At 39.0% G+C, this 19,506-nt stretch overlaps 1 protein-coding gene across 9 annotated transcripts in view; it reads left to right on the plus strand.

Moving 5' to 3' along the window:
- The window catches only part of Unc13b (unc-13 homolog B), a 198,288-nt gene that overhangs the window by 101,977 nt on the left and 76,805 nt on the right, over positions 1–19,506 (plus strand). For 4 of the 9 annotated variants that reach the window (XM_036177284.1, XM_036177285.1, XM_036177288.1 and 1 more), the window contains exons 8-9: positions 77–112; positions 4,419–4,653. In XM_036177284.1, the coding sequence (XP_036033177.1) occupies positions 77–112; positions 4,419–4,653 (271 nt within the window). Of the gene's footprint in view, positions 1–76; positions 113–4,418; positions 4,654–10,265; positions 18,276–19,506 lie in introns of all 9 variants that reach the window. The other 5 variants (XM_036177286.1, XM_036177287.1, XM_036177290.1 and 2 more) reach the window with 2 other exon arrangements.

A 19,506-nucleotide genomic window follows, 5' to 3' on the forward strand; every position in this document is an offset into this window, starting at 1 on the left:
GGGGAAGAGTGATCTTTGAATTGCTACTAAAATTATCTGTCATACTTCTTTTGCTTCTTCTTTGTGGTTTCCTTAGGTCACTGGACCTATTTGGGCTGGGGAGCGCATCAGAGTACGTAAGCATTTCAATTCCTTACCATTTTCTACACCTGTGTGTGTGTGTGTGTGTGTGTGTGTGTGAGTGTGTGTGAGAGAGAGAGAGAGAGAGAGAGAGAGAGACAGACAGACAGACAGACAGACAGACAGACAGACTGACTGACTGACTATATCTGTGTGCAGTGGGTGCGGCACAGTGGGAGTGTGGAGGTCGAAGGACAACTTGTAGGAGTTGGTTCTCTTCTTCCACCATGTGGGTCTTGAGGATTGACCTCAGGTCATTAGGTTCCTTTACCTGCTGAGCCATCTTGCCAGCCCATTTCTCTTGGATTTTTCCCCTTTAATGTTTTCCCTCTCAGCTATGAAGCTGAAGCTGGATATTCATGCATACCAGTATATGTGATGCAGTTCTCTTTTCCTTCCCTTTAAATTTAAATTTAAATATGGCAGCAGAGGGTGGGGTAGGGAGAGGGAGAAAAGGGAGAAGGAAAGAGAAGAGACTGATTTTGAGTGAGATTTAAACATCAAAGTTGCAGTTATGACTCTAATAGGACAACTGAACTTTATTCCCTAGACACAAATGGTGCCACCAGCCTTTGGTGTTGGCACTATTGGTCTCCTGACATAGGAGAGCTATGGCCGGAAGAAGGTTCATTCGGAGCTGAACTAGAGACAGGGTTATTGTGCATCTTAGTGTGGCTGTGTGATGATAAAGCTGGGAAGATCTACAGACTAGACTGATGTTTCTGATTTATTAGTCTAGCCTTGTGTCTTTTTAGGAAATGAGAGGCAGAGGCTGTGGTTTGACTTTTCCTGAAGCAGCCCACAGAGACTGGAATCCACCTTTGTTCTTAAGCTTGGAGAGCAGGAAGCCAGTTCTTTCCAGCAAAATGCTCAATTCTAGACTGATTTTGTCCACAGGCAGGGCAAGACCAGTCTCAGTGATTAGGTATCCAGCAGATATACAATCAGACTTAAATGTCATTGTCATTGGAATGTCTAAGTACTTCTGTGGAAAGATCAGAAATTTTAAGTTTCTCAAGTGGAAAAAAGTAAGCCATGAAGACTATGTATCAGCTCTCTTTTGTTTCTTCTCTGACCAATAAAGTTCTAGTGGTATTCAGGACTTAAAGACAGTGACCAAATCCAGGAGTACTACATGCTGGAAAGCTGCAGCATTCAGTATTTCATTCAGTTGTCTTCAGTGTTTTCTGTGTGGTTGGAGGACCATCTTTGCTGCAGGTTAAATTACCTTTCCTAGGCATTTATTTTTTATTATTGCCTTTCATGTACTTGCCAAGTGAATTACCATTTTTAATACATCTCTGTGTGTGTGTGTGTATACACACACACACACACACACATCTCGTATATACATATCAGATACATATCTATATAGATACATCCTTTCATGATGCCCATCTTTCTTATCTGGACTCTAGCAGGCATTCCCTTCCCCACTCCACTCTTTCCTACCTACATCTCCATAAAGCTTCCCTTCCTCCCATATCCTGAAGTGAACTTCCATTCCTTTTGAGTCATATAGTGTCTGGCTTATGGTATTCTCATGTAGTACCTTCCTTGAATAAGAATTCAGTATTTGGCATATTTCCATTCTCCCATTAAGCTAATATATATTCTTATTCTCATTCATTCATTCATTCATTCATTCATTCATTTATTTATTATGTAGTCATGTATGCAAGCCAGAAGAGGACACCAGATCTCACTGTAGATGGTTGTGAGCCACCATGTGGTTGCTGGGAATTGAACCCAGGACCTCTGGAAGAGCAGTCAGTGCTCTTAACCTCTGAGCCATCTCTCCAGCCCCCGCTAATATATATTCTTCTTCTTTTTGTTTGTTTGTTTTTTTTGTTTTTTTTCGAGACAGGGTTTCTTTGTGTAGCTTTGTGCCTTTCCTGGATCTCGCTCTGTAGACCAGGCTGGCCTCGAACTCACAAAGATCCGACTGCCTCTGCCTCCCAAGTGCTGGGGATTAAAGGCGTGCGCCACCACCGCCCGGCTCATATATATTCTTAATCTTCTGTGTTGTTTAGACTTCCATGTGTAGGCATCCAGTATTTGAATGAGCAAGTATTCCCAGCCTTTTAATTTGTCATCTTCAAATAAACTTTATCATGGGATTTTTCATTAAATTTAAAAAAGTAGCTGGGCGGTGGTGAGTGCACGCCTTTAATCCCTGCACTTGGGAGGCAGAGGCAGTGCCTGACACACTCAAACACAACTTTTTATTTAAGCTGAAGGGCTTACCTTTTCCCTAATTTCCCTTTTTAGTTTCTTTCCTTTTTGTTTTTTCCTTTTTTTGGTTTTTCTAAGACAGGGTTTCTCTGTGTAGCCCTGGCTGTCCTGGAACTCACTTTGTAGACCAGGCTGGCCTTGAATTTACTGAGTTCTAAGTGCTGAGATTAAAGGTGTGCACCACCATGCCTGGCTGTGACATTCTCCTTTATTATTATTTTTTAAGTGTTTATATGTTACCATAAACTCAGTGCAATTTTTTACTAAGAAGTCCTTGGTGTCCCCCAGCAGCTTCACTTTTTTTTTTTTTTACCCTAAATTCAGATAGAAAAGACTCACAAACCATCTTACCCCTGTGCCCCAATTACACCCACAAATGTCATTGGACGTCAGTGCTCAAATGCATTTCTTTCTTGTTCCCATCTGTTTAGTGGAATTGCTGTCTGCAGACTGACATTGACGCCCAGGGATTCTTTCCTTATCACTGTTTGTTTTTCTTTTTAATTACAACCATTGTTTAAGTATTACATCTCATTGTATATTCTGTCCCAAACCCAAAATTAGTTCATCTGGCCAGTACTTGTAATTCTTTCAGGGTTTTTTGAGATAGAACTCATATAGCCCAGGCTGGTCTTGAACTTGTTATGTAGCTGAGGATGGTTTTGAATTCCTAATCCTTCTGCCACTACCTTGCAAGTTCTGGAGTTACAGCTGTGTGTTTAATCAGTTCTACCTGGATTTTTGTTTGTGTATTTGAGTTCATTGGGTCTTTGCCATTTCTGCTGTATGGACACAAGACCAGAATGCCCTTGTAAAAGTTTGATCATATAGTTTTTGGGAGATTTCTGTAGCTTACACTGCTACCAATATTATTATCTTTCAAAATTACTAATATGAGTTGCCTGTTACATGCTAAACGTATTTCCATTTGAGAATGGCAAATGTTCCTTTTCTTCTTGGAAAGCCAAGTAGGAACTTAGCAAAAAAGGACATGTGGGACCTTGTTAATCATACACACATGGGTATAGTATCAGATCTGGCTTCTCTATAATGTAGTTTACATACTTTTTTTTTTTTTTTTTTTTTTGGCTTTTCAAGACAGGGTTTCTCTGTGTAGCTTTGCGCCTTTCCTGGAACTTGCTTTGTAGACCAGGCTGGCCTCGAACTCACAGAGATCCGCCTGCCTCTGCCTCCCGAGTGCTGGGAGTACAGGCGTGCACCGCCACCGCCCGGCTAGTTTATGTACTATTAGGTTCATTCCTTCCCAGATACAGTTTTTATTTGTGATGGCAGTTGTCTTAGTTATCATTAAGAAAAACTAGCTCATCAGTTGCTGATTTGAATAGCAAAACTAATTTCACCACTGCTAAGTAAATGTGGATGTGTTGTCAATGAAGTGTGGATAGTTTTCTTCTAGCCTATGCTCAGGATGGGAATTCTGAGGACAGGTTGTACACTCTTGATAGGAATTGTTAAGAAAACTTGGTATCAGCAAGACAGTTCTGCTGTTCTTAAACTGCATTTAGAGCTTTTGACTAGACCCAAAAGCCCTGTGGCCTTGGTTGTCCTGATTTCTAAGACCAGCTTCTGATGTGCGTATTTGGCTTCTCAGCCCATGCATTTTAAAGGCTGAAAACTCCTGACCAACTTTAAATTAAAATTTTTTTCTTCTAAGACATGGAACATAAGGCATTTCCCTCTTTTGCTCTTTCCCCTTTGATAATCACAGAGACCCAGAATCTATGTGAGACATTTCAAAGCAGAGCTTAATTAGGTTATGATAACTAGAAAACTGAAAGCAGAATTCCAGAGAATTTTGCATTGGGAAAATGCAATTTAGGTGTTGCTCTAAGAATCAACAATAAAATGAAACTGCCATTTCTTATTTGATAAGGAGAGAGACTATTTTGCATGTGTTTTTGATGTCACTGGACTTCTGTGCAGCTCAATTTTTACTCTTATTCTTAAGTTTCCGGTGTATGGCTACCTAAGTTAGAAGCAGGAAATGTTCTGAAGCATTATGTAAAACTTGGATGGTTGGTCTGTTTTTATTTTTTCTACAGCCTATGAAGACCCTGATAGTGCCGTTGATGACCGAGACAGTGACTATCGCAGTGAGACCAGCAATAGCATCCCACCTCCTTACCATACAACTACCCAGCCCAATGCTTCTGTGCACCAGTTCCCTGGACCACTGCGATTGCCACAACAGCTGTTTCTTCAAGGCGGTTCCCGGGACTCTTGCAATGATTCTGTGCAGAGTTATGACTTTGATTATCCAGAGCGTCGGGCCCTCAGGTCGGTATTGATCCAGGTCCCATGATGGCAACTGACAGGCAGGATCCTGGTGCTTTGATGGATGTGATAGTGGAAGGGTAGCAATATGACGGGCCAAACTAGAAGCATTTAAATGTAGGTTCTTGATCCCTTTCCCACACACTTACATTCATACATTTCTAGTAGGAATGCATGTCTTTGTGATCCTATCAGTGAGGACATGCCCACCTCTGGTGGCTGGTTGAAAAGAGGCAGGCAGATCTCTGAGTTTGAGGCCAGCCTCGTCTACGGAGTGAGTTCCAGGACAGCCAGCGCTACATAGGTAAAGCCAGTCTCGAAAAACCAAAAAGAAAAGAAAAGAAAAAAACATTCCTCTTACCCCATCTCCTTTCTGGTTCAATAATTTTGACTAAACATTTTATAAGATTAAAACAAAGAAAATGACCAATATAAGTGTTTGAGAAGTCGTTCCCGTTTGAGTATTTTCCTAGAAGCTTCCTAAGAAGACCAATTTAATCTTATTATAGCAGATCTTGTATTTTTGCTGGAATTTTAATTTAATTCATTTTATTAATTTAAGTACACAGTATTTATGTTTAAATAAATGAAGGTACAATATGGCATTCAGTGAAGAGTCTCCTAAGCACACTCATGATCTTTCTCCATCCGATCTCCTTCCTGTCTCCCAGTTCCTGCTGCTACATTCTATGTACCCTTCTGTAGACTATTGTCATATATTGTGATTATAAAATAAAAACACACATTTGTGCTTCTCCCAATCCCCAATGTTTTAAAAAATTATTTCAACTTAAAATTGGGGAAATAATACGATGATTACTCATATACTTGTTATAGACTTATTAGTTGTATTAGCATGTAGCCACATTTATTTGATCTCATTATCACTAATATACAGGTGTTCTTTTTCCTGACACCTTATAATAAGTTGCAGACATTATGTTACATCACTATAAAGTACTTATTAAGCACATAGCTTCTGAAAAGGGGACTTTATCTTGCATAACCTTAGTGCTATGATAAACTAAGAACTTTTATAATACAGTGATGTTATCTAATACACAGATAATTTCTCCAGTTCTCCCAGTGTTCTTTGTGTGCATTTTTCCTTTTCTTTTTTAAAAATTTTATTGTATTTTATTTTGAAACAGGGTCTCATGATGAAACTCAGTCTTGAATTTTTCCTTCTTAAAAATGATTTACTTGTTTTTATTTTATGCACATTTGTATTTTGCATGCATAAATATCTGTGTGAAGGTATTGAATCCCCTGGAACTGGAGTTACAGAAAATGGTGATCTGTTATGTGGGTGCTGGGAATTGAACCAAGGTCCTCTGGAAGAGCAGCCAGTGCTCTTAACCACTGAGCCATCTCTCCAGCCCCCATTTTTTCTTTTTGATGTATAATCAGTCTAGTCAAGAATCATGAAATGTATTTGGTTTTCCTATTTCTATAGTCTCCTTTAATTTAGCAAAATTTCTTTGTTATATTTTTACTCTAGCTGTGTAAGATACATTTTTTTTGAGGAATCAAGGTCATCAGTTTTGAGAATGTAATTTAAATTGGTCTTATTTGATTGCTTCTTTGTATTTAGAATCAGCTTAAACATTTTTGGCAGAAATACTAGATAGGGTGATACTTTCTTCATAGTTCTCCAGGAAGTACATACCTTGTCTTATTTTAGGGATACTTCATTTGATATCTTGGTAAAGGCATCTAGTATATACTGTATTGCTCCCCAGAATAATGATACTCATTTTCATTTATATCAAATTAATATCTAGGATTACATCAATGGTGCATTTCCCTAACAACTTTTACCAGTGATTTTTAATATCTATTGGTTCTTGCAAGAGTCATTTATTTTATTGGTGGAAGGTTAGTTATTTTAAAAAATCATTCCTAATTCACTAATTTTGACTTTTAAAATTCACCAGATCGCAGAGATGATCTCACCCTGCCCCCATTTCACCAAATTGTACATTGATGAGTTTTTATCTGGTGCTTTAAAAGGTCATCTACCTGCTAGGCAACATCATGTCCCCATACACTGTCACTGTTGAAAATATCTTCAATGAAGTTTTCTTATATACCAACCATAACATGGAGTTTTCAATCTTCATATTCTGAATCTAAAATGAAATATGTTAAGAATTGTACATAAGTTGGCAACTACTTCTTAATGTTTTATTGAATGAATGCTTGCATTTATTTTTGTTTGGTTGGTTCTGGCAGTGCCAAGGACTGAAATTTGTGCCTTGTGCATGCTAGGTCAAGTACTCTGCTGCTGAGCTATCGCTCAACATGCTTTGCATTATTTATTTATTTATTTATTTTTTTTTTTGTGATCCAGTGCATTTAATTAAAGTTGCTTGCATGAACATGGGTGAGAGGTTAGAGGAGTTTTGGCAACTTACCAGTGATGCTTTTTTCTTTTTTGAGCTGAGGATTGAACCCAGGGCCTTGAGCTTGCTAGGCAAGCACTCTCTTCCACTGAGCTGAATCCCCAACCCCCAGTGTTGCTTTTTATTTTATTTTATTTATTTTAGGCTTCAGGTTCTTGATATACTTGCTTAGGCAAGCCTGGAATTCTTTAGTCCAAGTGAGTCTCCTGCTTCAGCCTCTTGAGTTGCGGTGACTAACAGATAGTTGCCATTGTGGCATTGTGAATGCTTACATGTTTTATTCATTGACATTAGTTTATACTGGCCTATTTTAAGATAAGCAATATCAAAATTTGTTTTATTTTTGCCATTCTCTTTGTGTGTGCAAACATTTGATGCACAGGCCAGCACCAACCTAAATAACTGCATATTCTTGCATTTGGACAAATTAATATACCTAATCATTGCATTGTCTTGCTCATTTTCCTGGATGTTGCTATAACAAATAGCACTTAGAAGAGCATTAATGATATATTTTAAGTTACAAGTTATTTCTCTAAAATTTTTCTGTAATTGTCCTTATATTAAAATTTACTTGTATCAATATATGAAATGAAATCATAAAGTAACTACCTTATCATTTCCAACATAGAAATAGATAAAGGATTTTTAAGTAACCATTTTTATTTTAGTTATTTTATTTTATTTTATTTTTTTGAGACAGAGTCTTAACTGTAGCCTTGACTGGCCTGGCCTGGGGCTTGTTTTGTGAATCAGGCTAGCCTCAGAGCACTGGGATTATTTAGGCATGTGCCCCCATGCCTGGCTATTTAGATATTAAAAAGAAATCTAACGTTTTGAAATGATTTTTCCTTTAGAAAGTTTGGCAGAGTGGCTGGGGAGATATTTCGGTAGGTAAAGCACTTGACACACAATCCTAACACTCTGAGGTAAGATCCTCAGAGCTTAAGTAAAAACTGATTCAGTGGCACAATGGTAGTAATCCCCGTGTTTATCCCCACCAGGAGATGAGAGGCATAGACAGGAGAACCAGAAACTCACAGGCCAGCAAACCTGGCATGCACAACAGGGAACAGTAGGAGACTCCATTTCCAGCAAGGTGGAAAGCAAAGACCAACACCTGAGCTTGTCCTTTGACCTGCACACGCTTTCTGTGACCCCTGTGCACCCACCTTCACACACATTCACACACAGGGACACGTATGCAAACATCATACACAAATGACATTTAGAAGAGATATTATGAGCATTAATATAAACACAGTTCATAGAAATAGTCTCAGATCCTTAGGTTATACAGTCTTTTAGTAAAACAAATTTCAAATCCTCCAAGGAACAAATACGTTTTGCAGGAAAAATAGAAGCATAAACATAATTACATTTACCATAACTATGGCTGTCTGTTGATTTATTTTGGAACAATAAAGATTCCTTCCATGTTAGAGTTACGTTTGGGTTGTTTTGGGAGAACACTGGAGAATAATGAAACTGTGTTTTAAAAATGTTTTGTTTAAGCTGGGCATGGTAGTACACACCATTAATCCCAGCACCCAAGGGTCAGAGGCTAGTGGAGCTCTGTTTTGAGGCCAGCCTGTTCTACATAACAAGTTCTAGGACAACTAGAGCTACATAGTGAGACCCTGACTTAAAAAAAAGGGGGGGGGGAGATGTTAGGGTGTTTGATTTCTTTACTTAACCATCTTACTTAGGGAATCTAGGCTAGCAGGGATTTTTATATAATTTGATGTTTGACAACTGAGTCCTTCTGTGTTGACTGTCACTTAGCCAAGGCATTTTTAGCGTTGAAAGGAGCTAAAAGACTATTATTCTCAACCAAGGAAGGCTTTTAGTGTCTAAATGACCACTTTGTGCTTCATCCCTATTACTTTCTTTCATTTTTTGTTTGTTTGTCTAGTGTTTTAAGATAAGGTCTCACTACATAACTTTGTCCTGGAACTTGTAGACTAGGCTGGCTTCAAACTCATAATAGAGATCTATCTGTCTAGCCCTCCTCTGCCTCCCTACTGCTGGGATTAAAGGCATGCACCACCAAGCTCAACTGCATTCCTATTTCTTAAGGAAGTGTCAGATATATAAAAGAACATACTAAGCTGAAAAACTACTATTCTGCAGGCTTTTTCTGTGTAGAAATAAAGCAGGTGTCTCCAATCCAGGTGAATGAAGGGTCAGCTGGCTTCTGTACTTACTAATTTAAACTGGACCTGTAGTTTTCAGGAAAGGGAAGGATAGTCTTTTATCTCCTCAATGCTATAGCCTTTGGATTTCACAAACAAAAAATTACAGTGCTTAAATATTTTGCTCGTTTGGTGTTATACTTCTGATAGCTGAAAATTATTTTGGAATGTATATTTTTGTTTTCTTAAAAGATACACATTTGACTATAATCTTGAATATACAACCTCAATTATAACATTGAGCAAGTTAACATTTCATTTAAATTTCTTTTTAGACTCAAATATAACAACAAATGTAGATTTCTTGAGCTCTTTTAATACTTTTTTTGGGTATATTTAACTGTTCTAAACTTAGACATTGTGTGTTTAGTGTGGATATTGATAAAACATAAATTTTGTTAGTTTCTCAGAAAATAAAAGAAACTGAAACAGTAGCAGTGATAAATGGTAACAAGTGAGACTTAATAATTGTTTTTAAAGCTGTTGTTTTTCTGCTGTACAAAAGCTCTGTACTGACACAAGGTTGGTTGACATGTGTATCTCCTTTTCATGGTTTTTCAGTTTGATTTTTTAAAATTATATTGGCAGTTTTAGTACTGTAAACTCATTGAACCGGTATCAGTCTTACTACTTTATCTCTTCCTTTTCTCTGTCTCTCCTTTTTTATTTCTCTTATTCCTCCAATTTTACCCTCTTACATCAGACAAGACTGGCAGGCTAAGAATGACAAAATTAGGATTATTTCAGCTTTTTCTAATGTTAATTATGAAGAGCAAGAAAATAAATATGAGGAGATGAATGGGAAAACATCACAAGACTTTATAGAAAACAGTGATATAAATTTGAAGCAAGTAGTGGTAAAAGAAATGAGGACCTTTTCAAAAACTGATGAGAACCATAACCAACAAAAACAGCCAGAGTACAATTTGAGAAAGATATCTCTCAAGAGCAAGCACACAGAATCCTCTGCTGCCCTTAATTTTGACTATAAGTGTGAAACATCTGCATTTTCCAGATATCCTCAGTATAACACAATAGATAGGCGGAGAAAAAAACTCTTATACAGTCATTCTGAAGATAATGAAAGATGGCATTATAATACCAAGATTAATTACAAATGTACATATCCTGATACTGAGAATTCTGGCCATTGTCATGTTGAAAAGGAGAAACTAAACTATCCAGTTTTGTACCCTTACAAAAATGGATTTGTGAAAAGCAGCACCTGGAACACAAACTTGAAAAGCCATGATTGTGGTCTGCCCTTTTGCTTCAGGATCCATGGACACTCATCTGGCTCGAACCACTCTGTTACTGATTTTGCTCCATTAGATATATTTGAAGATTCTACCAGCAGTACTTCTGAAGAACTTCTAGATTCCCCCATTTCTGATGAGCAGGAAACTATGTCACCAACATGGCATCCATCCAATGTCCACCATATGGGAGACTTTTCTGAAGAATATTATGTGGCACATTCAGCATTGCCATTACAAACTGTGAACTGTGATGCAAACGTAGTTGGAGATTTGTCCAAATACTCCATGGAAGATATGGCCCCTTCCTCTATTGAGGGACCCAAAGAGAATTACGTTGACACGATGGATGAACTTCAGTGTTTGGTAGAAACAGTGTCAGAATATTTAGCAGAGAAGGAAGAAGAGATTAATAGATTTGGTTCCCTTTCAAAAATGAGAAAACCACATGAACACAACATTGCTGTTGATAATGCAGAACGGAAAACACCTGAGAATCAAACATTACCTTTAGCTGTGACCCAGAATGCCAAGGCCAAGGCCATGTCTTTCCCTGAACTGAATGGAGTAAAATGTGCTGTTGGTTCTTTATTCACTTCACTAACAGAAAAGGTAGGTTCAGGCACAAAGCATCTTACAACCTCTGTGGAAAAACTCGTTCATTTAGTTCCAGAGAAAACAGAAACTCTTAATCAAACAGAGGCAGTTAATTTGGGAACTAGCACGCATGCCAGCTCAGCAGTGGAGACAGATCTTTCTTGGCAGTCTTTATTGTCTCCCCAAACAACCGATGATAAGGGTGCTGACAGACACTGCAATCCCTCTGAGAATGAGCAGCTGGGTGAGAAGACTAAAGGAGTAAGCTTCCAGGACAGCACAGAAACTATGAGAAAGGACTCAGCTCCACAGAGTCAGAGTTCAGTTATGAAGTCAGTTTTCGGCATGCTGAATCCATTAAAGATATTTTCTGAGAAAGAGGAAACCAAAAATGAAGGCCACAGCAGAGCACTGAGTAGGGAAAACTTCGTTGGGTGTGGTTCAGAGTCAAATCAGAAGGAGGGCAACCAGAGTAGTGGTCTTGTTTCTGTAAGTGGAAGTGAAAGAGAAACTACAGATCTCCAAATGCCAGCAAGGGGGCATTTGCTGTCCTTACAAGTGGCCCATGAATCGTCAAACATAGCTAGTAGTACAAGCGAGAAAGGTGATACTGAGAATCCATTGGAAGGAAAACCTTGTGTAGATCTTTCTCTGTTACAAGACCAACCAAAACTAAGTGCCAAAGATACTTGGGAGCATCTTGGTGTATCTGGTAGTACCCCTGCAAATCAAGAGCTTGCTGCAAAGCCATTAGAGGAAGACAAAGTTACCAGTGATGATGATTTCCTTGAGCCACTCAGAAGATCATTTAGTCAGTTTCTGTTTACTTCTCCTGAGACCTGTCGAAAGGAAACTTTGTCAGAATCTGTAAAAATTCTTAAGCCAGAGGAAGATGGACAGAAAAAGGGTGCTAAGAAAGATGGACATTCATTTTCATTTAGTGGAAGACTGCGCATTCCATTTTTCAGTGTCCTTAGCCATTCTGAAAAGCATCAGGATGTAAAAGAGAAAGAAAGCGTTTTTCCTTTGTTTAAATTTCCTCATAACACTGCTAATAACCAGAGTTTTCAGAGCTCGGTAGCAACTACTGATAAAGAGATCCTACAAAATAGCCACATGGACACCAGACTTAGTTCAGTAAAATCTAGTCCATTTCCAGATATTCATAATGATCTAGAAAAATTGAGTAGTACTGAGGAATTCAATAAGGATGACCAAATAAATTGTCCTGAAGATGTTGAACTTAATTCATTAAAATCTAGTTCATTTTCAGATGTTCATAATGACCCAGAGAAACTTAACAGCATAGAGGAATTTAATAAGAGTGACCAGATACATTGTTCTGAAGATGAAAAACGTCATATAATGAGGTCTGACTCACCCTCTAATATTAATAGTGATTTTGGGAAATTTAGGAGTTTAGAGGAATTAAACCCAAGTAGCCATGAGGCAGTAGAGCACTATGAAAGAGCTGACCCTGAAATTGTGCCTAAAGAACACGTAACTTTAGAGCTCTCAGAAGAACTTGAGAAATTTGCACAAGTGGCATTTCCCTTGATGCCATACTCTTCACTGGAGCTTACTTCTGCCGTTTCAAAATCCACATTAGTTAATGACATTAATGAAGACAAAGTCAAAGATAAAACTTCTAAAGAAGAAACCCAAGGAGGCTTCCTTTCTGGCCTTTTAAACAGGTTTAATTCCCTAGAAAACATGCCTAGTCAACAGGTATTCAATCTGAAAAATGACTGTTCCCATCACAAGAATAGTACCTCAAGCCCATTACTCTCTGGAATATTTAATTTGACGTCAAACAGCAGTGCAAACGATTATAATCCAAAGGAAGTAATGCTCAAGTCTTTAGATGAGACAAAAAATTTGGATGGAAGTAAGCACTTATCCACAGATGAAGTCCCTGTTGATTCATGTGTGACTTCTGAGAACCAGAGGAGCCAGGTGGAAAACAATGAAACTTCTAGCTTCATAAAAAGTTCTTTATCATTATTGAAAGAAATCATCCCATCATCTGATGGTTGGGTTGATAATCATCTGTGCCCTCCTATATGGAAAAACCAGGATAGTGAAAACCATTGCTCTTCTGAGAACATACTCCAGTGTACTGAACAGGGTCTCTTAGAGAAATCTTTGGCTAACAGGCCAACACCAAATCAATTTCTTGAAGTAAAACTTAATGAAAGGTCAAACAAGTTAAGTTCACCAGTACTAAATACTAATGTTTTAAATAAGTCAAGCCATTATCAAGGTTTTGATGAGGACTGTTTTCAATGGGATCCTGATACAAAAGACTTCTCTAAAAACTCCCGAGGACTTCAACCAGTTTATCATTTGTTGAATCAAAATACGTCTCCATCAGCAGATGCTTTCTTGTGGCCTGACTCAGAAAATCCAGTAATAAATTTGTGCCAAAAAGATCAAAATGCAAATATCTTTGAGTGGGGCACAAATCCAAACAGTGTCATTTCATGTGACTTACCATATGAATCATCCGACCAGTTAGCATTTAATGAAGGTTACTTATTAAGAGGTGATATGTGGGCAGCCAACTCATTATATGGAAACTCTGGTTATCTTCCAATTAATGAGACCAAGAATTCACTAGAAGAATTGCCCATTGATTTAAGTTACTCTTCAGATTATGAAAAAATTATGTACTCTCTACTGGAGCAAGCATCATTAAGAATGGATGAAAACTATATCTTTTCAAGTTTTGGTTATGAGTATCAGGAGTGGTTATCATATCTTGAAAATGGAGTTTGGTGTCCCTCAGAGGATGGGAATTATGGATATTATATGTTTCATGATGGTCAGTATATATACTCTCTCCTCACTGATTCTACTGGGCAGTATGTATATTTATTTATACCTGATTATTATTATCATGAATATTTGAATTATAATTTAGAAACAGATGATCTTCCAAGTATTGTGTTAGATGATAGCATTATTTCTGCCTATAGTTTTAAAGTTCTTGACAAAGAAGATGATCTAGTATGGTATGTTGAAGAAGAACCATTTGAAGATCCTCTTGATTTATCTGTAACTTTGCCAAGAAGTGAGAGGTCATTGTATGTAAATCTAGAAACCTTTTCTCAAGTACTTGAATCAAGTTTTGACCAAAGGGATAAACCATTAGATTTTTCAGGCTATAATTCTCAAAAATTTAAAAGAGATTTTAGATCTTTCATAGAGAGATCCCATGGTTTGGAAGACTTTGAGTGTATATTGGATCTCAGAAACAAACCTGGAACTATGAGCAATCATGTCTTAAATAGAGGCCAAACTATAGAGAGAGATATGAACTGGCCTTTAGCTAAAAAGTCATCAGCTCACCTTTCCAGGTTCCATTTGCTTCAGCCATCTTCTGAAGAAACTTCCTCTTTAATTCATCCTGAAAGTATTACTAAGAGTTCACAAAAAGAAGAAACATCATCAGTGAACAAATTGACACCTGTATTTTCTGTTTTGGGAGCCTTAATTAGAAGTACTTTGAATTTTGACAAGAGTGAATCTGTAGAAGCTTTGGTTATACAGAAAATAGGTCAGCAGTCAGAGTTAGCTGAGCCTGTATGTGACGGTCCTCAGCCATTAATCTTGAGTAAGCAATTATCGTATAACTCCGCAGAGGAGGAAGACAGTCATCCTGAGGGTTTGGAGAAGCTGATGGTACCCAATGTTCAGCAACCAGAGTTTACTGACAACATAAGGCAAGAATTCTCTTTCCATAAAAATGGTCATATGGAAAAAGAAAGTTTATTAAAGTCTGATTTTCAAGTAAGCCAAACAACTCTTAAAGCTAACACAGTTGTAGGTGATGTTAAAATTATTACAGCAAAGTCTATTTCAGATCCTTTTGCACCACAGCTTAGTAGGGATGAACCTAAGACTTGTGAACTTCTGCAGGACCAGTCTTCCCAAGAGTCTGAGAGAACTTTGCTTAAGAGTGCATTAAAACTCTTTCGTTGGGAAGAACCATCTTCAGGAAGTACAATGACAAATGAAAAACAAGCACCTGGCATTTTAAACCTTTTTAAAACCCAAGTGAATAAGGAAGAATCGTCAAACTTGGAAAAGAATGGTGATGGAGGTGGAAAGATTTCATTTCAGGAAAAGAAAGAATCTTCTGGCGTTTCAAGTTTTTTTGGTACCCTTGGGGATTTCTTTAAAACCAATGTTTCTCTCATACAGACAACTGAAGATCAGCCTGTCTCTTCAGTGACTGATGAGCATGATGACAGGTCAAATCCTAACCCTGTGCATCTATTGCATCAGGATACTGGAAATTCTCTTCCTATAGCAGTTTCCTCAAAGAAGAAGGTTAGGATGAGAAGCCTGAACAAACAGACTACTATTGATGACAGTGGGCTAAGTGAGTCATCAGCCAGGGAGATGCAGAGCAATGGTCTGAATGAAGAAGAGGTACCTTTCAGAGACCGTCCGGTGCAGCAATCAGCAAGTCCACCTGTAGCAACAGGTAGTCCCGTAGAGTCTCCCAGAGGCTATTCAAAAGGATCTGGTGCCATATCTGTAGGAACAGAAGTTCCAAGGAATGATAAAAAGTCTTTTGACACTCTGAGCAGAAGAAATACAAACGAACAGAATCATTTACCTAACAAAGAATTGAAATTTTCAACTCCATCCCAACAAGAGCTTCCAACCAGGAAGACTATATTTTCTTTCTTAACTGGATCTGAAAAGTCTGAGAACAAAGCCCCTGCAGCTCTCCCAAGGGCCAAATCTCAAGCAGAAGGGCGATTCACACTTCCTTCCTTTTTCTCCACCACTAACTTAAGCATCAAGAAGGATATCTCTCGAAACAGCTCTGCTTTCAGTTTATTTAACTTGTCATTTTTGGATGAGAAGCAGCAGACCTCTGAGGAGAAGCAAAGCCTTTCAGCTGTTGCTCCAGTGACTGCCCAGCCCTGTAAGAAGCCAGTTGTTTCTGTGGACACTGGAGGTACAATGAAGGAAGCTTCTAATGGTCATAAAGAAAGCATAGGCCAGAAAGTGGCTCATGAAGAGCAAATGGCTCCTTGTTTATCCATTAACAGCACCACTAAGCTTACTACCTCCCTTGTAGATGAGCTCGTAGAGAAAATCCAGGAAAAAGTGAGTTCCAGTAAGGAAGGAGCAGAAGGAGCAACTGCTTCTGATTTTCAAGTGAATTTACCAGAATCTCAGGAACAAGCCCTGGGGGTAGCTTCTCATGAAGAAGAGGCTTCCCACCAGGAAACTTTCCCCAAGGACTTAGACGCTAAGCCTTTTCCTCATGATAGTGCTTTGATTGAAAAACTCAATGATTTAGATGTTTGTACTGAACACCAAAATGGAAGATTTACCACTGATCCATTGAACTTGCCACTGGGAAATGCCTCTGACAATTTCTCAACACAAACCCTGGATTCGCCTTCTGCTTCTCCAGAGCCAGTGCATGCAGGGCTCCTCCAGAACCCAGATACAGATAAATTAGAAGACAGGTCTACAGTATTGGGCTCCAAAGTAGAAATGCTTTCAGGGTTTGTGACCAAAGTAAAATCTTTTTCTGGGTGCTTAATTGAACAACCGAAGACTTTTTCTGGACTGTTTTCTACTCCTAAATCTCCAAAGAAAAATTCCTTTTTTTCTTTTTCCTCTAATGCACCATCTCAGCCCCTCAAAAGTGAGTTGTTTGGAATTTTTAGAAGTCCCAAACCAGAGACACATAAACAAGAACCATCTGTACCTACTTCATGCCTTCAGAGTGGTTCTTCGAGAGACACTGTAGAATCAGTACCTCCAGAACACTTGCATAGACAAGCTGCCTCTACAGGACTGAATTCAGAATCTGTTCTCAGCAGCTGTAGCGTGACTGTGGTTGGTGCAAAGACAGAATCAGATACCTTGACAGATAACCCTAAACTAACACCTGAAATGGAGAAAAATAACATTCCTGGAAATATTTCAGAACCCCCAAGTTTTGAAGCACTTGCTACATCTTCTGTCTCAGAGGATGATATGGGACAAGGAATGTTGTCTTTGAGTGATGAAGGAGACATGGGGATGTTGCAGGGCACAGACACAGAGGCATCATTGGAAGCAGAGCATAGTCTTCCTTCAACACATCCCCAGCCACATTCTGCCTGTATTGCTGAAGAGATTCCCTCTTCAAGCCAACCACTTTTTGAACCAGAGCCAGAGCCAGAGCCAGAGCCAGAGCCAGAGATCCAAACGACTGGCACAAACCCAGAGTTCTTGGGGCTTGCAAGCACTTCTCCAGAAACCACACTGTTTGATGAGGCAGGAGTCAGTGGTAATACCACACTGGAAACACAAGAGGATCTTTCTTGTCCTTTGCAAGAGGAATCTGTGCTTTATGCCAAAGAATGTTCTGATATACTTCATGCCCAAAAAGATCCACCTGAAGCCCCACAGGAAACAGAGCAGGCAAGGCCTCATTTTGAGATCCCAAACATGGCCAGTTGGCCAAAATTTCACTTGCCATCCACTCCTTCTGACCATGGGAAGACACTGAGTTCCATTTTTAATCCCTCTTGCTCATCTGGTGGCATGGCAGCAGAAACTGGGTTAATGTCAGGTTTTAAGAAGTTGTCCAGTCTGTTTGAAGGAGCAAGTGAGGGGAAAGGGGGTATCCTGGGAAATGATCCAAAGCTAGTGTTTGGAAAGAAACTGGATCTTTCATTTCCATGGTCAAAGGAAAATAAAGGAGACTCTGAGAAAATGCCTACAGACTCTTCTCCTCCAGTTTTGGTTGTTAGCAGGGATCAGGACCTTATCCTCAGCAAGGCAAACAAAGTTTTGGAGTCTTCTCAAATGCCTACTGCTAGTCCTGAGTCAGCTGACATCTATACTCAGCCCTCTGAGACCACTGAACAGTTGGAGGCCAAGCCAAGTGACTATGCTCATGGGCTTTCAAGATCTGGTGAAGTGGAAAGGCAGCTGGAAATTCTAGCATCTGGAGAACACTGGGGTGCAAACAGCGATCTGTCTGGATCTGCATGTCCTTCAGAGAAACACAAGGAAGAGCATTGCACTATCTCTGGGCTACTTCAGACAGAAAAGCAAGAAGAGGAGATGTCTGCTAACACTGGTTCTGTTTTGAATGTGGGGCAGCTAGTCATTCTGGAAGATGTCAAGGACCCAGTGACCAACAAAAGGCCTGTTCTCAACCTAGGCATCATAAATGGTTTTAAGGAATTGATCATTTATGATGCACATGACTAGTGGTAGATTATTATAGCTTACTTTTGGTCCATCCTGTGTCTTTCCTAGCACCTAAACTTCATGTTAATTAGGGGTTAAGTGACAAAAACTAACGTGTGGTATTTTCCTTCTCTCACTTTTCTAGTGCCAAATAGAATTCATTTAGTGAGCAAGGAGCAACTAGCATAAAAGAAAGAATATTTGTATAGTCTAGTTTGTTTTGCCTTTTATCAAGTGGAATGGAGAAGGGAGTACAGGAAGAGGCAGCAAGTATTTAAGGGGTATCTATTAATTATAAGTATATAATCAGATAGGATGCTTTCTTGGGTCTTAGATACTTATAACTTATATTACAGTAGATGAGAATAGTTGTGGTTTGCTTTGGTCTTCTAAGTCTTCTAAGATGTCTCTCCAGTGGCTGTGAAGTATAAAGTAAAATACCAAGTGCAAAGGATGACTTAGGATCATATGTATCCCATATCCTATTCCACACGGATTTGTAAAACTTCCTCTAGGATCTCTGGTATAGACCATCACAGTGCTCTGGACTGAAAGACTACAACAAAGGATGACCCTGGGTTGCCACGATACTCGACTCAAAGCTGCTGTTCTTTTGCTGCTGTTCTTTTATCTGGAGTGCTGAACAAGGACCACCCGTAGAGATTGCCACTATTGCCTCTGAGCATAAGCACTTCAAGTTTAGTTTAGGAATGCTGCTGGTCCCAAACATATCCAACGCATTAAGACTACTTAGAACAGCGGAGGGAGGCGGGGGGGGGGGGCACACTGATCTACTTAGAACCCTGATCTGACACATGTTCTGCTAATATGTACTGAAGACTCAGAAATCAGCCTGAAAATAGCAGGTAATTGAGAGTACCTATAGGGAAAATCTCTTTGGAAAGCAGCAGTGCTTTCTTTTAATCTGACCAGGGGTAGATATTAGACCTTAAGTTAAAGACTTGACTCTGGGGAAAAAACAAAATAAAACCAATTCCCTTTGCATAAGAGCTTTCCAGCAGGATACCTACTAGTAAGAAAACAAGAACTCTTGACTTGAGATTGAAATGTACAAATGGACTAGCCTTGTCTCACTCATCTCCAAGTCCATCTGTCTTCATTAAGACTGAATCCCTTGGAAGATGAGCCTCAGGGTTCCAGGGCTGTCTTGATAATGTTCTTCTC

The sequence above is a fragment of the Onychomys torridus genome, chromosome 2 (genome assembly GCF_903995425.1).
Source record: "Onychomys torridus chromosome 2, mOncTor1.1, whole genome shotgun sequence".
NCBI lineage: Eukaryota > Metazoa > Chordata > Mammalia > Rodentia > Cricetidae > Onychomys > Onychomys torridus.